Below are 17,733 nucleotides of genomic sequence, written 5' to 3'. Positions count from 1 at the left end.
AGGCAGGAGTCTTGCAGTTTAACACTCAAGGTCCAGGCTTTGTGTAGCCCCCAGAGCTGCACCCCCAACCCGATCCTAGGTGTGGAAGCTGAACTAAGAAGAAAGAGAAGGCGCCGTAGGCAGGAGGGACCCCCGAAACCTCAGTCACCTCCTCTTCCTGCCCTTCCTAAGAAGGCACCCTGATCTGATGGCCAGTCTGAGCCCACCTTCCTGGAGTTGAAGGGAATAAGCACAGAGCATCATTTTGTGGGGGAAACAGACCCAATAAAGATAAACAAAGTCAGAGATTTCCTCAACACAGGAAGCACAAGGAGAGGACCCGTCAGCCCTCCCTTGGCAGGAGGGTTGACGGAGGAGTTGTCCACCTGGTGGGGTCAGCCCGCCCCTGCTTGAGCAGGCAGCACCCAGCTCTCCAGCACTCCAGGGACCCCACTCAGAGTGGTGTGCCAGGCCCTGGACTCCGCAAGTTAAAGGGAGAGAGAAACCAGAGCTCACCTTAGGGCCATCCTCGGTAGTGAGGAGAATGGATCTCCTGCTACCAGGGATTGGGGATGTTTACTCTGGAAAAGAGAATATTCTGAGGTCAAAGAAAGCCTTCTTCCAATATGGGAAGTTCTGCATAAGAAAGTTTTAACCTAACCTATCTGACCCCAAAGGAAAGAACAATGTCAAAGCATGTGGAAGGTTCTGGAAGATGACTCCTGATGCTGGATGAGAAAGATCTTTCCAGCAGTTGTTAAGGCCTAAACGCATGGTGGGCTTACCTGTACATGAAGGGAACCTGGCAGGACAAACATTTCTGAGGAACTGACATATCAGACGGTGCTGTTCCGATGTCTGCTCAGGTCCTTCTTTCCAGAGGGCCTGAAAGGGAAAGTGTTAGTCGCTCAGTCATATCCGACTCTTTGCGACCTCATGGACTGTAGCCCCCCAGGCCCCTCTGTCCATGGGATTCTCCAGGCAAGAATACGGGAATGGGTAGCTGTTCCCTTCTCCAGGGGATCTTCTAGACCCAGGGATTGAACCTGGGGCTCCTGAATTGCAGGTGGATTCTGTATCAGCTGAGCTACCAGGGAAGCCCCCTGGGTCAGGGTTGGTCTCTTACCGCTTTGGCCCATGTCTGCAGGTGGGCAGCCAGGCAGTGAAGAAGGGTGAGGCGCGTTCAGGACGGGGAGGGGACGGTGGGAAGGGGGAAGGTGGAAGGGAGGGGTGAGCACGTCTTGTGGGTGAAGCTGATGGCCCAGGCCATGGCACTGGGGGGTCCCAAGTGGTCCTGCTCATAAGCTCTCTGACTCAGGTATAGTCACCAGCCTGCAAGTTAGGAACCAGCCCAAAGACACGGGTGCTCGAGGGCAAGGATGGGCACGGTCTGGAAGTGTGGACTCCCCTTCCGGTCCTGCCTGGTCTGGTGCCATCATTACCCCTGTAACCTGCTTGGAGAACACACAGCCCTCATCATCCCGAGATGACCTGCTGCCAATCTTCCTGGTCTCGGGTGGGCTCCAACTTACCTAGGGGGCACCACTGGCCGGAGCCACATCACCTTTTTCTCTCTACCAGGGGTCTACTGCCTACACGCTGGCTTGTCCCTGGGTAGGACTCACACTTCTGGGTGCCCACCGGTGCTCTGGTGGGGAGAGCTCAGAAGTCAGCCTGGGTGCACCTGGCCCTCCTGAGTGCTGTCAGAACAGAGCATCTGGGGACAGTGTTTATTTACATTTCAAAAGAACCTGATAAAAGATCAAGAAATACTTCCGACTCAGTACAATGAATCATCCGATTATACAGATTAAGTGATCCTTCAGCATGGGATTGTGTTAGCCTCGTGCCCCACACCTGGGTATGTAGGCACCCCCAGAAAGGAAGTGGTGGGGGCCCAAGAGACTCAGGCAGCAAGCGGGGAGTTACCCCATCGTCCTGTTCCCTCCTGCATTGCGTCTCTCCTGCTCAGGGCCCGTGTGACTTTGCTGCAGGGTCCGTCTGTCACCCTAGAGGATGGGTTTTATGGTGGCCATGCTGTGGGTTTTGCTTCTGTGCCCGTCCTTCAGTGGAAAAGTGTCACATGGCCAAGCTGTAAGTGATCTGAGGTCTTGCCTTCTCCTTATCTGCCCATGCACTGTAAGTAATTCACAGCGAGTTTCAACATCTTTTCTCCCAGGCAAGGAACATTCTTCTGGCCTCTCACCTGGTGCCCTCTGGCTCATGGAGTGAAGATCTGGTCTCTTGAAGTGGACTGTGTCAGACAAATCCAGGGTGCAGGGGTTTGTAAGAGGCAGTCAGGACCACCTCTGGCTCTCTGGGAGTGGAGTTGAGTTTTAGGACCTTGGTCACTTTTGAATTCACCCATTCTCATGTCATGGGCTTCCCTTGAGGCTTAGCTGGTAAAGAATCTGCCTTCAATGTGGGAGACCTGGGTTCGATCCCTGGTATGGGAAGATCCCCTGGAGAAGGGAAAGGCTACCCACTTCAGTATTCTGGCCTGGAGAATTCCATGGCTGTATAGTCCATGGGGTTGCAAAGAGTCAGACATGACTGAGCAACTTTCACTTCACTTCACTTTATGTCACTTCCAGCAAATGACAGAAGGCAGGGGAGATGTGGGGACATCCTTGCCTTGGGTCTGATTCATCCTTAATTGACTGGCTGACATTTAGGAAGTCTGTAAACTGCTCTGACCCTCAGTGTCTTCTTCGTTAAATCAGGGGCACTCACGTCCACCCTGTGGAAACGATCTCCTTATTATAGGAAAGACTCGGCTCCTCAGAGGCTGCCTGGAGCAGAGCACATGCTCAGCAGACTGAGTGTCCTTCTTTCCTCCCTTCCTCCCCATCACGCTCTCTGCCACCTGACAGTCCTCCTCTGGTTTCCGCCATTGGCACCTGGGGTGAGAGAAGAGGCTGGACGTGGAGGAGGAAGACCAAAGCCCCAGCTGGCCCTGTTGGACTCCTGGGAGGAACCATAGGCCTCTCCGGTCTCCCTGAGTCACTCTCGGCAATGCACAAACCTCGATTGTAGAATGGAGGGGTCCCCTCAGGGAAGTGGAGTCTTGTTCTGATGGTTCTGGAGGCAAGAACCAGGTTAGCAAGTAGAGAGCGTGTGGACAGGCAGAGCGAAGACGGATCTGCCCATCAATAGCGAGCGTCGGGCAGGGAGGGTGGCAGCCCCCAAGGCCTGCGGGCTGTGCACTGAAGATCCCGTTGAGAGACCCACAGTTTTCACAGCAGTGAGACGAGGTGACCGCTGGTCCCTGCTAGCTGTTCTCAGCCGGGCAACCACGTCCAGGGTGCTCAGCATCCTTGTTCAGAGGACAAGATCACACTGCAGAACTGCAGGCAGCAACTCTTCAAGCGGTGCTTCATCTTACAGAGTTCTGGGGTTATTTAAGAGACAATGTGATTTGCGGCTAGCAGAAGACTGATTATATATGTGTATATATATGTATATATATATAACACACTTAAAAGAAAAGAAGGAGATGTCCATTGCGGTCATGATAAAGCTCCAACTTACTCCCAGGACTCTAGAGAGAGCAGGCCTGTGTTGGGGCTTCACATGGTACTGGCTTGGGACCACTGGTGTTTCTGGCTTGTTGCTTCTCCAGCACCGGTCTGGGCTTATGTCACTTTCTGGGTCCAGAGGTGCCCTCTGGGTCTGCCTTCTCTCCAGTGTACAGCAACTCCTGGTGATCGTTTTACACAAATTTTCCAAGGGCTTTTGTTGTGCTCAGTGGGAAGAAAAAGTCCATCTACTGCATTTTCCTGGAAATGGAAGTTCAAGCCATGTTTTTCTTGCTCAGTATCACCTTATCTTTTTGCTGGTTGGTATTATTTTTCTGCTGTTTATGTTATTCATGGTTTTCTCATCTTTATTTGAAAAATCCCTTTGCCTTTGGAGATCTCCTGAGCAAAGGACTAGAACTCGTCTCCAGATTCAGGCAACTGGCTGAGGCCTCATCTCCCTGGAAATCCTTCCCATCATCTATTATCCAAGACGGATGCAAGATGAGCCGTGGCCTCACAGGGCTGATGCTTTTAGGTCATGACAATTTATTCCCTCAGAAGCTGAGACCCCTGCTCACCATGGTCCAGTCCTGGCCTTGGCCACTTCGGGTACAGCCAGCAACTCAATTCAAGTCTCACTTCTGTTCTCTTTTCTCCTTTGAATGGGCTTCCCTGGTGGCTCAGTGATAAAGAATCCACCTGCCAATGCAGGAGACATGGGTTCCATCCCTGGGTCAGGAAAATCCCCTGGAGGAGGAAATGGCAACCCACTCCAGTACTCTTGCCTGGAAAAGTCCATGGACAGAGGAGGCTGGCAGGCTACAGTCTATGGGGTCGCAAAAGAGTCGGACAAGATTGAGTGACTGAGCACATCAAATAGTCAGTGGGTAGAACTGCATGATGAGCTTTGTGCTACAACTTTGTGCCAGAAATACTGCACCAGTTCTTGGTTCTAGAGTCTGAATCCACTCACTCAAACGGGAGTCAGTGATGGCAGGAGCCCCACCCCCAGCACGTCACCAGGAGCCTAACAGGACCCAGAGGAGGTAGACAGGGACCCCCCAGGCACCCACGTTCTGGCTTTGTTAAAAAAAAAAATAAGATGTTTGCAGCTGCCTTGGTGAGAAGGACTTCTATGAGTCACTACTTTTAGACCCATGCTGTTCTAGCCACAGGAAAACAGACCCTAACAGAAAAAGAAGAAAGTAAACAAGATTAGATTTCTGGTGTTCTAATAGGCAGATATATCAAGAAGCCACATTCCTAAAGTGGCAGCCGCCCACCGCAGTGAGGATCCTTCCATCCTCACCTGGGAAAGATGTCTGCCTGCTTCCCTTGCACTTGGATGCAGCCAGCGCCATCCTAAAGAGTACCCTCCACACCAATCACAGGCAGAAATAACAAATAAGACAAAAAGGCAGCAGAACAAGACCACACCTGCCTGCGTCTCCACTTGACCTACGTGTGGAGAGGACATGTTATTCTTTCCTCACAACCGGGTCAGGCAGTTGCAGGGTTCAAAGGCAGGAATGTCAAATTGTCCTTCTTGAAAGAGCAGGATGGGGAAATCCGGGAAAATCAGCACAAGGCAGCCCCGGCAGGTGCCGAGTCACGGGCTGCGGGTGGTAGCGGAGTCCAGCGATCGAGTTCGCGAACCCCCCAGATCCAGACAAGAACTCTGGCCGGAGACTGTGACTCACGCCACACCCGGGGAGCACGGCCAAAATCCAGTTCTTTTCCCTACAACACCTTAGCGAAAAGGTCGGCTGTGTGGGTGAGATACGAATCTATTAATTTCCTGGACGCTCAGTTTACTAAGAGAAAGATTAACAGGGCTGTGATACGTGAAAGCTCTCGGATTTCTCCCCGTGGGGGACATAGGAAGGATCGATTGTGGGGCCGGGTGAGGGAGCTACCCGCACACACGGGGGGATGCGACAGTAAATACAGCGACTCACCCGGGGATTCTTCCGGGGAGCAGCAGGGTTCAGGGGCCGGGGAAGCGCCTGGCTGGGAGCTGGTCCCACCAGCAGAGGTCTGGACCAGAGGCTGGTCCCCTTTCTAAAGTACACTCACCCTTTGACTTTTGGTCGGGGTTTTGCTGAGCTGGCTGCAGCCTCGCTCAGCGACGACCGAGCAGCGCAGGAAAGAACCTCGGGATCTCTCTGCCCGGAATCATGCCGACGGTGGACGACATCCTAGAGCACATCGGGGAATTCAACTTTTTCCAGAAACAAACGTTCTTCCTCCTCTGCCTGATCTCGGCCGCCTTCACCCCCATCTACGTGGGCATCGTCTTTCTGGGCTTCACCCCGGACCACCGCTGCCGGAGCCCGGGGGTGGCGGAGCTGAGCCGGCGATGCGGCTGGAGCCTGGCGGAGGAGCTCAACTACACGGTGCCGGGCCCGGGACCCGAGGGCCAGTGCCTCCGCTACGAGGTGGACTGGAACCAGAGCACCCTTGGCTGCCTGGACCCGCTGGCCAGCCTGGCTACCAATGGCAGCCCCCTGCCCCTGGGCCCCTGCGAGCAGGGCTGGGTGTACGACACGCCCGGCTCCTCCATCGTGACCGAGGTAGGTGACCGTGGGACTTAAAGAGATGGAGAAAACAAACAGCGCAGCTTTCCTTAAGGAAGAACCCGGGGAAGCCCAGACGTGGAGTCAAAGGATCTCATAAAATTCTTGTTTCCAACCGAAACATGCCGCCTCTTACTTGTCTAGAGCGTGAGTTAGTTGAAACTTCAAATTATGGCCATAATTATTCTAGTGTATGCAAGTATCAGTATAAGAAATAAACAAAAACATATCAGAATTCCTGGAAATAATGCCAGGAAAGGGGAAATTTCAAAGCCTCAGGCTGAATTTCTGGAAGCTGTACCCTCCATCTGCCGTCATATGAATGGACAGACACGCAACAGCTCGTAGAACTCACCTGATTGGGGCCTTACTGTGATACAATGTACTTTTCTCTCAATGGTTAACTTTCTTCTCTTTAGTTTGCTCAAAGTATACATGTCAAACCATTTGGGGTTGGATCTTTTGCTATGGTACTATAGTTTATTACAAACCACACTTGACATTCCTACACTTGCCCTTCCCTGGTGGCTCAGAGGGTAAAGAATCTGCCTGCAGTGCAGGAGACCTGGGTTTGAGCCCTGGGTTGGGAAGATCCCCTGGAGAAGGAAATGGCAACCCAGTCCAGTATTCTCACTTAGAGAATTCCATGGACAGAGGAGACTGGCAGGCTACAGTCCATGGAGTCGCAAAAAGTCGGACACAACTGAGCACTAACACACACACACACAGTTGACATACATCTGATTGTGAGGCCTCTTTTCCATAAAAAGGAAAAAAATGGAGGCTTGATGTTTAAAAAAAAATTATTGGAGTAGAGCCAATTTACAATATTGTGTTAGTTTCAAGTGTGCAGCAAAGTAAATCACTTATACATATATATACATTCACTCTTTAGATTTTTTTCCCACATAGACTATTGCATAATATTGAGTAGAGTTCCCTGTGCTCTGTAGTAGGTTCCTGTTAGTTGTCTATTTTATATACAATAATGAGACATGATTTTATTGGAGGCAAAGGAAAATAAGGGGACAAGATTATTCTACAAAGAAAGCCAGGTGCTTGGCTTAACTTAAAAGGACCACTTGGACTATGTGAAGATACTCTGTCTGAACAGACATTTAGGTAGAAGAGCCTTTTCTAAGGATCTAAAGTGGTCTGACAGTTACATGAAACGTGAAGGATTGAAGATTTAACACCGTACAATTTTTTTTTCTTCTTCTTTTTATTTATTTATTTATTTTTTAAATTTATTTATATCAATTCCCCATCCTGAACCCTCTTCCCTCCTCCCTCCCCATACCATCCCTCTGGGTCGTCCCAGTGCACCAGCCCCAAGCATCCAGCATCGTGCATTGAACCTGGACTGGCATCTCGTTTCATACATGACATTTCACATGTTTCAATGCCATTCTCCCAAATCTTCCCACCCTCTCCCTCTCCCACAGAGTCCATAAGCCTGTTCTATACATCAGTGTCTCTTTTGCTGTCTCGTATACAGGGTTATTGTTACCATCTTTCTAAATTCCATAACACCGTACAATTTTTAAGAGGCCTTACAACTTGGCTCATCTCACTCATTCATACAGAGATGAGGAAACTGAGGTCCAGGGCAGAGAAAAATTTTACCCCAGACAGTGAGAAGGCCTTCCCAGGTGGCTCAGGGGTAAAGACTCTGCCTCCCAATGAAGGAGACACAGGGGATATGGGTTCAATCCCTAGGTAAGGAAGATCCCTCGGAGGAGAGAATGGCAACCCACTCCAGTATTCTTGCCTGGGAAATTCCATGGACAGAAGAGCCTGGCGGGCTACAGTCCACAAGATTGCAAAGAGCTGGACATGACTGAGCCACTGAGCACACAACGCACACACAGAGAGAGAAAGTTAGTTTTAAGCCCTAGAAACCGCATCTCCCAAACTCCGGGCCGGCACTGGTGACTCCTACAACACTGCCTCTTGTTCCAAATGAGAGCAAAGGCCACAGCCCTGAGCAAGATGCTAATTCCCCTACTTTAAAGAGACACCAAACTGCCCAACTTCCTTGAGGCAGCACTTGTAATGTGTCCACACACCTATTGCCTCTGTGCATTAAAATTAGAAAGAGGAATGGTTCGTGCACAAGTAATTACCTAATTTCAGCTGATTTAGCCAAAATCAAGTTTAGCCTGATGACATACCACCAGATAGAAAGCTAAACAGGCTGCTGGTCAAATCTTCAGGTTGTGTAAAGAAAATTAACACAAGCAAGGAAAGAGTTGGGTTATTGTCATCCAGATACTCAGTGCAATACAAGGAGTGCCTCCCATGTCCCTTGGGCTGAGTCGCATCTAACAGGACTTGTTTTCTTTCTCTCCCCACTCGGGACCCCTGCGGCCCCTCGCAGTTTAACCTAGTGTGTGCCGACTCCTGGATGCTGGACCTGTTTCAGTCGGCGGTGAACGTAGGATTTTTTATCGGTTCTATGAGTATCGGCTACATAGCAGACAGGTAGGTGTGCCACAGAAGTGGCGGAATTGAAACCCTCGGAGGAGAGCACCCGCCCCCGCTTGAATGCCCTCCTGCCCCACAGCACACCGGCCACGCTTCCCTGGATGGTCACGACAGTCTTAGAGTTCTCCTGCCACTCCGATAGCATGACCACTGTCTGTATTTTCTCATTCTGGGGGCTCATTGAAGGATGTTTCATCATCGGGTAGCAGTGTTTCCTTGTGGGCTGTCCAGAAGCTGAGGGTGAGATGGGAGAGATGACAGATGAAAGATGACTGGACCCCTTTCGTAATCCCGACTCTTCCTTTGGCTTCCTGCCATCCCCCTGGTCATGCACCTTCGGGGCCTCTTCCCTCTTCCCTCTCAAGTCCCAGAGCCAGGTAGAATCTCACTATTGTTCTCACCTGAGCCCAAGGGGGTGCAGGATTCCTGAATCGGGGCCCCAGAGCCAGATGTAATTGTTGAGTTGGCCAGAAACTTCCTTTGTGTTTTCCCTTCTGATCTTACAGAAAACTTTGAATGAACCTTTTGGTTAACCCAATATATGTGTGGAAGTACAATATAACACTGAAAGGGAAGCAGGGTCTCCACACTGACAGAGGTAAATATTCGATTCCATGATGTCACGTCCCAAGAGATAAATGAAGGGGGACTTCTCCAGGTGGGACGCATGGCCGGTGGTCCTCTCACTTGGGTCTGAATCTTCAGGAGCTTGGTTTCAGTGGCTTGTACCAATCCAGCTCTTCCTGGGTCGCTTATTTATCCATCGTTTTGTAATCCCACATTCACTGTGCTGAAAGTTGCTCATAATGTGCATCTTTACTCATTGATCTAATTGATCAATGATCAATTAGACATTGTTAGGAGTCCCCTAAAGAGAAAGGAAAAGGAGGGCTTCCCTGGTGGCTCAGGCAGTAGAGAATCTACCTGCAATGTAGGAGACCAAGGTTCTATCCCTGGGTCAGGAAGAGCCCCTGGAGAAGGGCATGCCAACCCACTCCAGTATTCTTGCCTGGAGAATCCCATGGACAGAGGAGCCTGGCGGGCTACAGCCTATGGGGTCACAAAGAGTTGGACATTACTGAGTGACTAACAAAGGGAAAGGAACAAAAAATCGGCTCTATACTTGGTGAGCACCTTAGCTAATTTGGCCATCAGAGCTATAATGTCTGGGTGTGTTTTGTACGCCAGGCAGTGTGAGCAACATTTTAAACAGTATCATCCTCTTAAATTGTTAGTCCGCTAGTGAGATAGCACTGCATAACTGAGCAATGCCTATATAGTCTCATAACTTATTATAAACTACACGTTTAATTCTGAAATAAATGGTAAATATGCCTGCTGCCTTCTCCAACTCTATCTTTGGTACAGATAAACCCACACCTGTCAGTTTAATATGAAACGTAGGTGGGACATTTTGTCTGATGATACTGCGTTGTCTGTCTGGATTAAAACCGGCAAATGTGTTAAAGATGAATCAGGCTGGCTGAGTCAGTCACACCTCAGGGGCATCTGAATGTTCACGGCCAGGACTCCCTGTGGCCACAGGCAGGAGGGGAGTGACAGAGAGGGCGCTGGTCTGAGGCAGCCCCGGGCCTCGTGCCTCTTCTGGAACTGCCTGTGCACCTTCTTCCAGAGGCTCTTCTTGGGACTCTGTGCTGCGAAGAGGCTGGTGAGGTGCAAGGGGAAGGCATTTGCTTTCACTAGTATTGCCACTGAACTGAGAGAGGTGGTTTGGAGATGACCCTTTAAGAAGGAAGAAGCACCCTAACGAGGGCGGTCCAGAGTCCACCCTGCTCCAGCGTGTGGCTCTTCGGGTCCCTGGCCCCTGGCTCCCTCTCCACTCCCGCCTGCACTGGAGAGAGCAGACTCTAACACTCAACTCGCCAGCACAGAAGTGAACAAACAGGTGACTGAGCTTCACAGTTGGTTAAATAAATGAGTTAATTATTCCCGTCCCACTCAGAGAGTAGGAACCGGGTTATAATTCTCTCCTGACGGTGCATTCCTGATTTACAATCCCCGGGTGATTATCCACCTTCTCAAATGACCTCATCATTTTGTTCCTTTTGTTGAAATCTCCTGTGTAAAGCTAATGAGTCATCATTCTTCCCCCCACAAGCTGTGCACATCCCTTTATTTCTTTTTCTTAAACTGTCTGAAGTCTGGTTGGTTATTACCCCTTTCTCCTCTGCTGTGTGCAGATAAGGGTATGGAATGAGGTGACCGCCAGAGGGGTCCAATGAGGACGCTCTATTTTTGCACACTCAACACCTGTTTCTGCACAACTCTCAGGTTTTATACAATGGGACAAGAATCTCATGGGAACCCATTTGATGCTACAGATTAAACAAAATAGATTGCGATAAGGAATTTTAAAAATGTGACCTGACAGCTGAAGGAGTGAGGAGTCTTTTAAGAGCTGCAGTGTCTTTTAGAAGAAAGCCAGGAACAGCAAGCCAGACTTCTGAGGGTCAGCTTTGCAACCCTCCGGTGGGAGGGAGGGAGGAAATATGCTAGAGACTTTGGAAATGAGTCTTTCGTAACGTGTCCCATTTGTTTCATCATCCAAACCGCCTAAACAACGATTGTGAGAATCACCTGACGTAAAAAAGTAATCGATCAGCGACTCCAGGGTTTTTACTCCAATGATCAGTCATTTAATGTCAGGCTTGTAAATGTTTTATTTTATTTTTTTATTTTTGACCATGGGATCTTAGTCCCCTGACCAGGGATCAAACCCATGCTTCTTGCTTTGGATGGAAGGCAGAGTCTTAACCACTGGATTATCAGAGAAGTCCCATCAGGCTTATGAATGTTTAACAACTGACTCTCTAAAGGAGAAAGGCCTGACTTGTAGAGTTTGCAGATCTCCATGCTATCCATGCTCCCATGGTGGTCCATTTCAAGCTACCAAAGTGAGGTGATGGAACACAGAGTTGGAGAAATATGCACCATCCTATGGCATTTCCACCATACAAATATAACAAGATGTAAAAGACCTCATGAGCATAGATAAATACTCAAACATAGTAAAATAATTAGAGATGGAGAAAGAGATGGTTTGCATATTTACTACACTAGCTTTTAACGCAATTTACTTTAGAGTAAGTGTATACTTTCATTTTTCATAATGGTGCATTTAACACTCAGCTCACAAATTTTCTGAAAGTCTATCAGTCAGTTCTCGAGAGTCACCACTATGCCGTTCAAATTTCAAAATGGAACCAGATCCAAACAGAATCAGAGTCCCAGTGGGTTGCAGTCAAGCTCACCCAGCTCTGCAGAATCTTCCAAACCAAGCTGCCCCTACCTCCTATGCGCCAGTCATTGTACGTCATGGTGTGCTATATCTCACTAGGATCCTAACAGCCTTGAAGAGGGGAGTTATTGTCCACAGTTTGCACAGGAGGAGACTGAGGCTCAGTGAAATGAAAGCACGCTTCCCAAATGCTAACGTGCATGTCAACCACCTGGAGGGTTTGTTAGAATTACGATTCTGATCCAGTGGGTCTGGAGTGGGCCTGAGGATCTGCCTTTCAAACCACCCGCTGGCGATACTCATATCCCCAGGCCACAGTCGGAGTGGCAAGTAGCTAAAGGATTTACGAAGCCAGCGGTACAGGAGTCCACCCACTCCCTTTGATTTTCTCTCTTTCTTTCATTTAACCACTTAAGTGGTTCTATTGTAGGAGGGCAGGAAGGTGGGGATGTCTCAAACCAGTCTCCCGAACCTCCAGAATTTCTTCCAGCCCTGCTTTACTGTTTTAATCGCCTTGTGTCCATCTGTGAAATTGTCCCCTAGTGAACTGCATTAGTAGATTCGAGTTTCTGAAAGTTCCCACACTCTGAGTGTCAAATGGTGAATGCCCCCTCTCATCAGCCATGGGATTTTGTCACCTAGGGGAGCACGACTGGGGTGCTTTGTGGTCACCCAAGTCAACTTTGGAAGTTGAAGAAATCTCCTTTGAACACGTGCTTATAAATTCTTTGAGGATAAGTGAAGGGGGTTGGGTAGGAGAACGTGGAAAGAAAGGCTAAAACGTTGTGTTGAGTTGTGACTTTGGAAGGCTGTGGATAAAAGGCTAAGAGGGTATACGTTTACAGTGGGGAACAGTTGACTGAGAATTCAAAAATGATGTAGTCAACACAGAGTTTTAAGAAGTTTGGCAATTTACATCAATTCCCAATGGGACTGCTTGATCTTTAAGTTTCAGATTTAAAGCATTAATAATACCCATAAGACAGCTCACAGGATAAGGCTCAGAATATTATCTATAGCCCTTGAGAAAAGAGCTAAAGGTCTTGACTGTGCTTAATGATGACATTATTATTTAGTCTCCTTTGGCTGCTGTCCTTTGTTTCTGCATTTCTCACTTCTCTGATTGAACTCATTCTTTGACTAAAGTTTTATGCAGACAGGAGGCAGGGAGAGGGCATGGTGGTGTGGGGTGGGGGCAGGAAGCATACGGTCCTGTTCTGTTTCCGTAAAAGACAAGGTTAAGCCCGGGTTCCATGTTTTCCTCTACTCTGTACTGAGACACTCCCAGGTCCTTAAAGCAATGAAACCCAAGTCCCCATAATAAAATGTACAGGAGCTCTCCGGCTAGGGGACTCCACGACAAAGGCCTAAGGGACGGGAACACATGAGGTGAGGGCATAAACAACCGTTTCCATGGAGACACACAAATACCACGAAGTCCAAAGGCAGTGTTGAAAATGGATACGGAAATTCACCGAACACTGAGTTTTGTTTTTTCTAAAGCAAAAGCTCCTGGGTGGGCAGTTGAGTCTGTTCATGGAGAGGCCCAGCTCATGTGATGATGGAAGGCTTAGATAGGCCCTTGGGGCATTCAGGACCGGGGGGCTCGAAGAATCTCCCCTCCCTGAGTACCCTCCGCAGTGTGGGGCTGAGAGTTTCTGCAGCCCAGAAAGGGTCTCGCTGTTTACATATCGTGCCAACAGAACAGACCCGAAGTCAGGGATTCTCTTGGAGGGAGTCAGTCTGTACCTCTTGAATTTCCATCCTTCAGAGTTGACCCCCACTTTAGTTAGAGTTCCATAGCTTGTGTGAATTTTCTACAACCTTCGTGAATCTAATCTGATGCCATTCCCTCTCTTCGTTTTCTCTTCACAGGTTTGGCCGTAAGCTCTGCCTCTTGATTACAATCCTCATAAACGCTTCATCTGGAGTGCTCATGGCCATCTCCCCAAACTACACATGGATGCTAATTTTTCGCTTGATCCAAGGACTGGTCAGCAAAGCAGGCTGGTTAATAGGCTACATCCTGAGTAAGAACACTTGTGATTTTAGCTGTGGGAACAAAGGTTGGCTGGCAAAATAGTCAGTCTGGTGGGGGAAGCTACACAGAAAACTGGACTCAGCTTCCAGACAACGTTGAAAGATTTTTCTTTCTGTATCAAAACAATTTCTAAAATCTTTTCACTAGACTCATTCTACATTCCTCCTAGAAAGAAAACAATGCAACAGGAATGCCATCCAAATTCTTGTATAATGCTTTAGGAATTTTTGTTTTCTGTACCCTAGGGTGTTCCATAGAGAGAAAATCGAGCCTACCAGGCTCTTCTGATTGTTGTTCTGTCACTAAGTCACGTCTGACTCTTTGCGACCCCATGGGTTCCAGTACACCAGGCTTCCCTGTCCTTCACTATCTCCCAGAGCTTGCTCAAACTCATGTCCATTGAGTTGGTGATGCCATCCAACCATCTCATCCTCCGTCGTCCCCTTCTCCTCTTGTCCTCAATCTTCCCCAGCATCAGGGTCTTTTCCATCAAGTTGGCTCTTCAAATCAGGTGGCCAAAGAAGTAGAACTTCTGCTTTGGTCCTTCTGATGGATATTCAGAGTTGATTTCCTTTAGGATTGACTGGTGTGAACCCCATGAACTTTAGTACCAGGCTCTACAGAGAGAATATTCAATGGGAAACATGCTAGATTTATAAGAGACTTTATTAGTTTGAGTACATCCACTCTAGCAAACCACAGTTATCCTCAAATTATATGCAAGGAAACTGAGGATGCAAGTACTGTGGTCAATCTCGGGCCCTCAGCAAGCCACTTGTGGGACCAGGAATATCATTTACATCCTACCCATTAGGAGCCAGAGCTATGCTTAAGCTCCATGGATTATAGGAGAATATTTGCATTATAACAGCAGGGCATCTTTAAAGTGATATTAAGAAGACTTACCACCACACTTAGATCTTGGGAATTCACTTCATCATTGCTTTTCTTTTGGGCACATTCAAGTAGCATCCACACAAAGGGAAACGGACTCTGAAATTTAAATAATAATAATAAATCTCTCATTTCACACAAGAGAACTAGAATATCTGTGCTTAAAAATTGGCCCAGGAGAGGGGCCAATAAATCTGGGGGATTCTATGAGATGAGGAGGAAATGGCGCCTTTAATACTTTTATGTCCCTGTCACGGTAGTCCCCTGATCTATGTGAGGACAATAAAGAGATGAATGCATGCGGTTATTTGATGAGAAACTTGGTTTCTGAAGACATGACATCGAAATACGTAGCATTTGAATGTAGATTTTGGCCTCTTCTCAGTAATTTCTCCTCCAGTCCCTCCAGTGTCCTTATGGTGCTCTTGCCATGTGCCCTTTTTCTACTTTTCTTTTCTACTTGCTACCCCAAGACCTCATCCATGACCCCAACCACTTTGAAGGACAGATGTTTCCATTTATTATGTACACAATTTCATCTCTCTTTGTAAGTACTTTTGGATAGTTCACAGTACTTCATAGAAATAATTTCAGAGAACATTTCTATTTGGTTTATAAATAGCTGAAATCTTTAACATGATAACCAAACATTTAGCAAAACTCTGTGGTTCATGGAATATCTGGCATGTCAATTTTAGAATGTCTGTGATACAAAAATGACTATTTCCTAAATCCATGTACCATAGACTTCATACATCTGTCATGGTATATGGCGTAGGATAAGGCAATAATTATACCATGTGCAGTGTTATGCCTTTAAACCAGCTCTTAGAGAATAAAAAATCTGATTCATAGGGTTTTCCAATTTCTAAGTTGTGAATACTCACACCATGACTGATTTTAAGATACCAATGGGTTAAAAATCAGCTTGCAAAATTCCTAAAAATTAGGTCTTGCCAGTCAGTACTAGCTGATTTCGGTCAACTTGGAAACCCACCCCCTAGGTTTTCAAGCCATTTGCACACATTAACAGGATGGCCAAGAAAATGTTTAACTCATGTAAGAGGACATGAGCTATTATACTGAGCTATTCATTTACATGAAAATCATCTATGCTCTAAATTCAATGCTTACTCCATGTAATGTGGGATTATGAGATTTTATATTAACACAATAGCAATAATCATAACAGAATAGGTCCCAAAGGACATTTAAATGTTTCCTAAGAGCTGTATAGAAAATTCTGGAGCTTGGACCACGTTTTCGAGGTTGGCATTCTAGTTGTCCTATCGTTGGATCGCCAGCTTACTGTCGTACTGACCGGTGCTGACCCTTTGGGTTCTCTCCACAGTTACAGAATTTGTCGGGCTGAGATACCGGAGGACAGTGGGGATTTTCTACCAAGTGGCCTTCACGATTGGACTCCTCGTGCTTGCTGGGGTGGCCTATGTGCTTCCGCACTGGAGATGGCTTCAGTTCACCGTGACTCTGCCCAACTTCTGCTTCTTGCTGTATTACTGGTGAGTCCACGTGGAACAAAAAGGAAAGAAACTGAAATACTACCTTTAGCTAAAAAGGCTGTCTGCCCCAGTGCACACCATCCATCCAGCCTAAGATGTCCGTCACTCTTCTGTTTCACGGGAAACCCAGCTTCAGGGCTGAAAATGACAAGTTCCCACCTGTCTCGCCCTCTGGAATTCAAATGTTCTTTCACTTTGAACAAAGAGCTTTATGACTTGGATCTCACATTTTCACAGTATTTATGTGGTTTTTAAAATTAGCTTCCAGTGGCCGTAACACCCTTGGAAGAGACTGACAATATTATTGTTCTTACTCCGCCTCTCCTCAGAAGAGACTCCAAGATGGAGAAGGTGAAGGGTGACGCTGTTGTCACCACTTGGCCTGCCGGGTCCGGAGCAGACATCCCCAATCAATCACAGCAGTTTTTATCCCAGATTAGGCCAATGTGGCACCCCAGTCAGACCATACCAATCAATCAGAGTTACCAGAGCAAGTGAAATGTCAGTCGTTCCTGCCCAAGGGAAACATGCAAATAGCAGAAGCTCTCAAAAACTCCTAATGTGAGGTTACCTGAGATAAAGTAAGAAGGGTGCTGGATTATCAACCAAATCTCCTTTGCAAAAACCCACTTATTTAGTTCCTGGACATAGCTACCTGTTCTTCCTATAGGTGCCTTGTCCAAGGATTGAACATCTAAACCCTTTCTAGGAAGCCTGTTTCTCCTCCAAAAGCCAGTAACATTCTGAGGGTGATTCTTAGCTCCTTCCCTCTATCCTTTCTACCCACTTTCTATCTCTGAATCCACCCCCTTTTTTTTTTCCTGTTAGGAACTCATTAAAAAAAAAATCATTTTTTCTCATTAGGAACTCATGATTTATTGCCTGGCTTTCTGGACAGATTCATAACTGGTCTCTTTGGCATCAGCTTCCCCATCCTCTAGTCCATGCTTCACATTGCATTGAAAAAATCCAGGTCTAGCTCATTCCTCTTCAGCTTAAATATTTTTCAACAGTCTTATTCTCTTCAGAATAAAGACCTAATGCTTTAGCATGACAGGAAAGGGCCAGCTATCATCCAAGTTCTGACCATCTCTGAAGCACTTCTTGCCACTTTTACTCAATTGAGTCCCATTTAGTTTTCTTACAATTCCACAAGCCCCACAATAGAACTGCTTTTTCAAAAGATCACTCAAGATGAAGAGTAGAAAACAGGTGTTTGGGCTGTTTTGTTTTCTTCAGATAAATATTCAGAAGTGGGATTTCTGGATAATACAGTAGTTCTATTTCTAATATTTTTTTAAGGAATCTCTATACCATTCTCCATGGTGGCTGCACAAAGTATATCCCCACCAATAGTTCACCAGGATTCCCTTTTCTCCATATCCTCACCAGTACTTGCTATTTCTTGTCTTTTTGATAACGGCCACTCTGACAGGTTGAGGTGACATCTCAATTG

At 47.4% G+C, this 17,733-nt stretch overlaps 1 protein-coding gene across 5 annotated transcripts in view; it reads left to right on the top strand.

Moving 5' to 3' along the window:
- The first annotated feature begins 5,252 nt into the window (after positions 1-5,252).
- LOC147366441 (solute carrier family 22 member 2) overlaps positions 5,253-17,733 on the top strand; it is a 36,991-nt gene continuing 24,510 nt past the window's right edge. For all 5 annotated transcript variants that reach the window (XR_015132489.1, XM_086316675.1, XM_086316674.1 and 2 more), the window contains exons 1-4: positions 5,253-6,073; positions 8,457-8,560; positions 13,698-13,852; positions 16,109-16,277. Coding sequence is in view for 4 of the 5 variants with exons in the window: in XM_086316675.1 (XP_086172801.1) it covers positions 5,678-6,073; positions 8,457-8,560; positions 13,698-13,852; positions 16,109-16,277 (824 nt within the window). In the remaining variant the exon portion in view is untranslated. The remainder of the gene's footprint in view (positions 6,074-8,456; positions 8,561-13,697; positions 13,853-16,108; positions 16,278-17,733) is intronic.

Source organism: Bos grunniens, chromosome 9 (genome assembly GCF_055505025.1).
Source record: "Bos grunniens cultivar Pamir isolate PY7600 chromosome 9, Bosgru_T2T1.0, whole genome shotgun sequence".
NCBI classification, from domain to species: Eukaryota; Metazoa; Chordata; class Mammalia; order Artiodactyla; family Bovidae; genus Bos; species Bos grunniens.
This window is presented reverse-complemented; position numbering and strand designations above follow the sequence as displayed.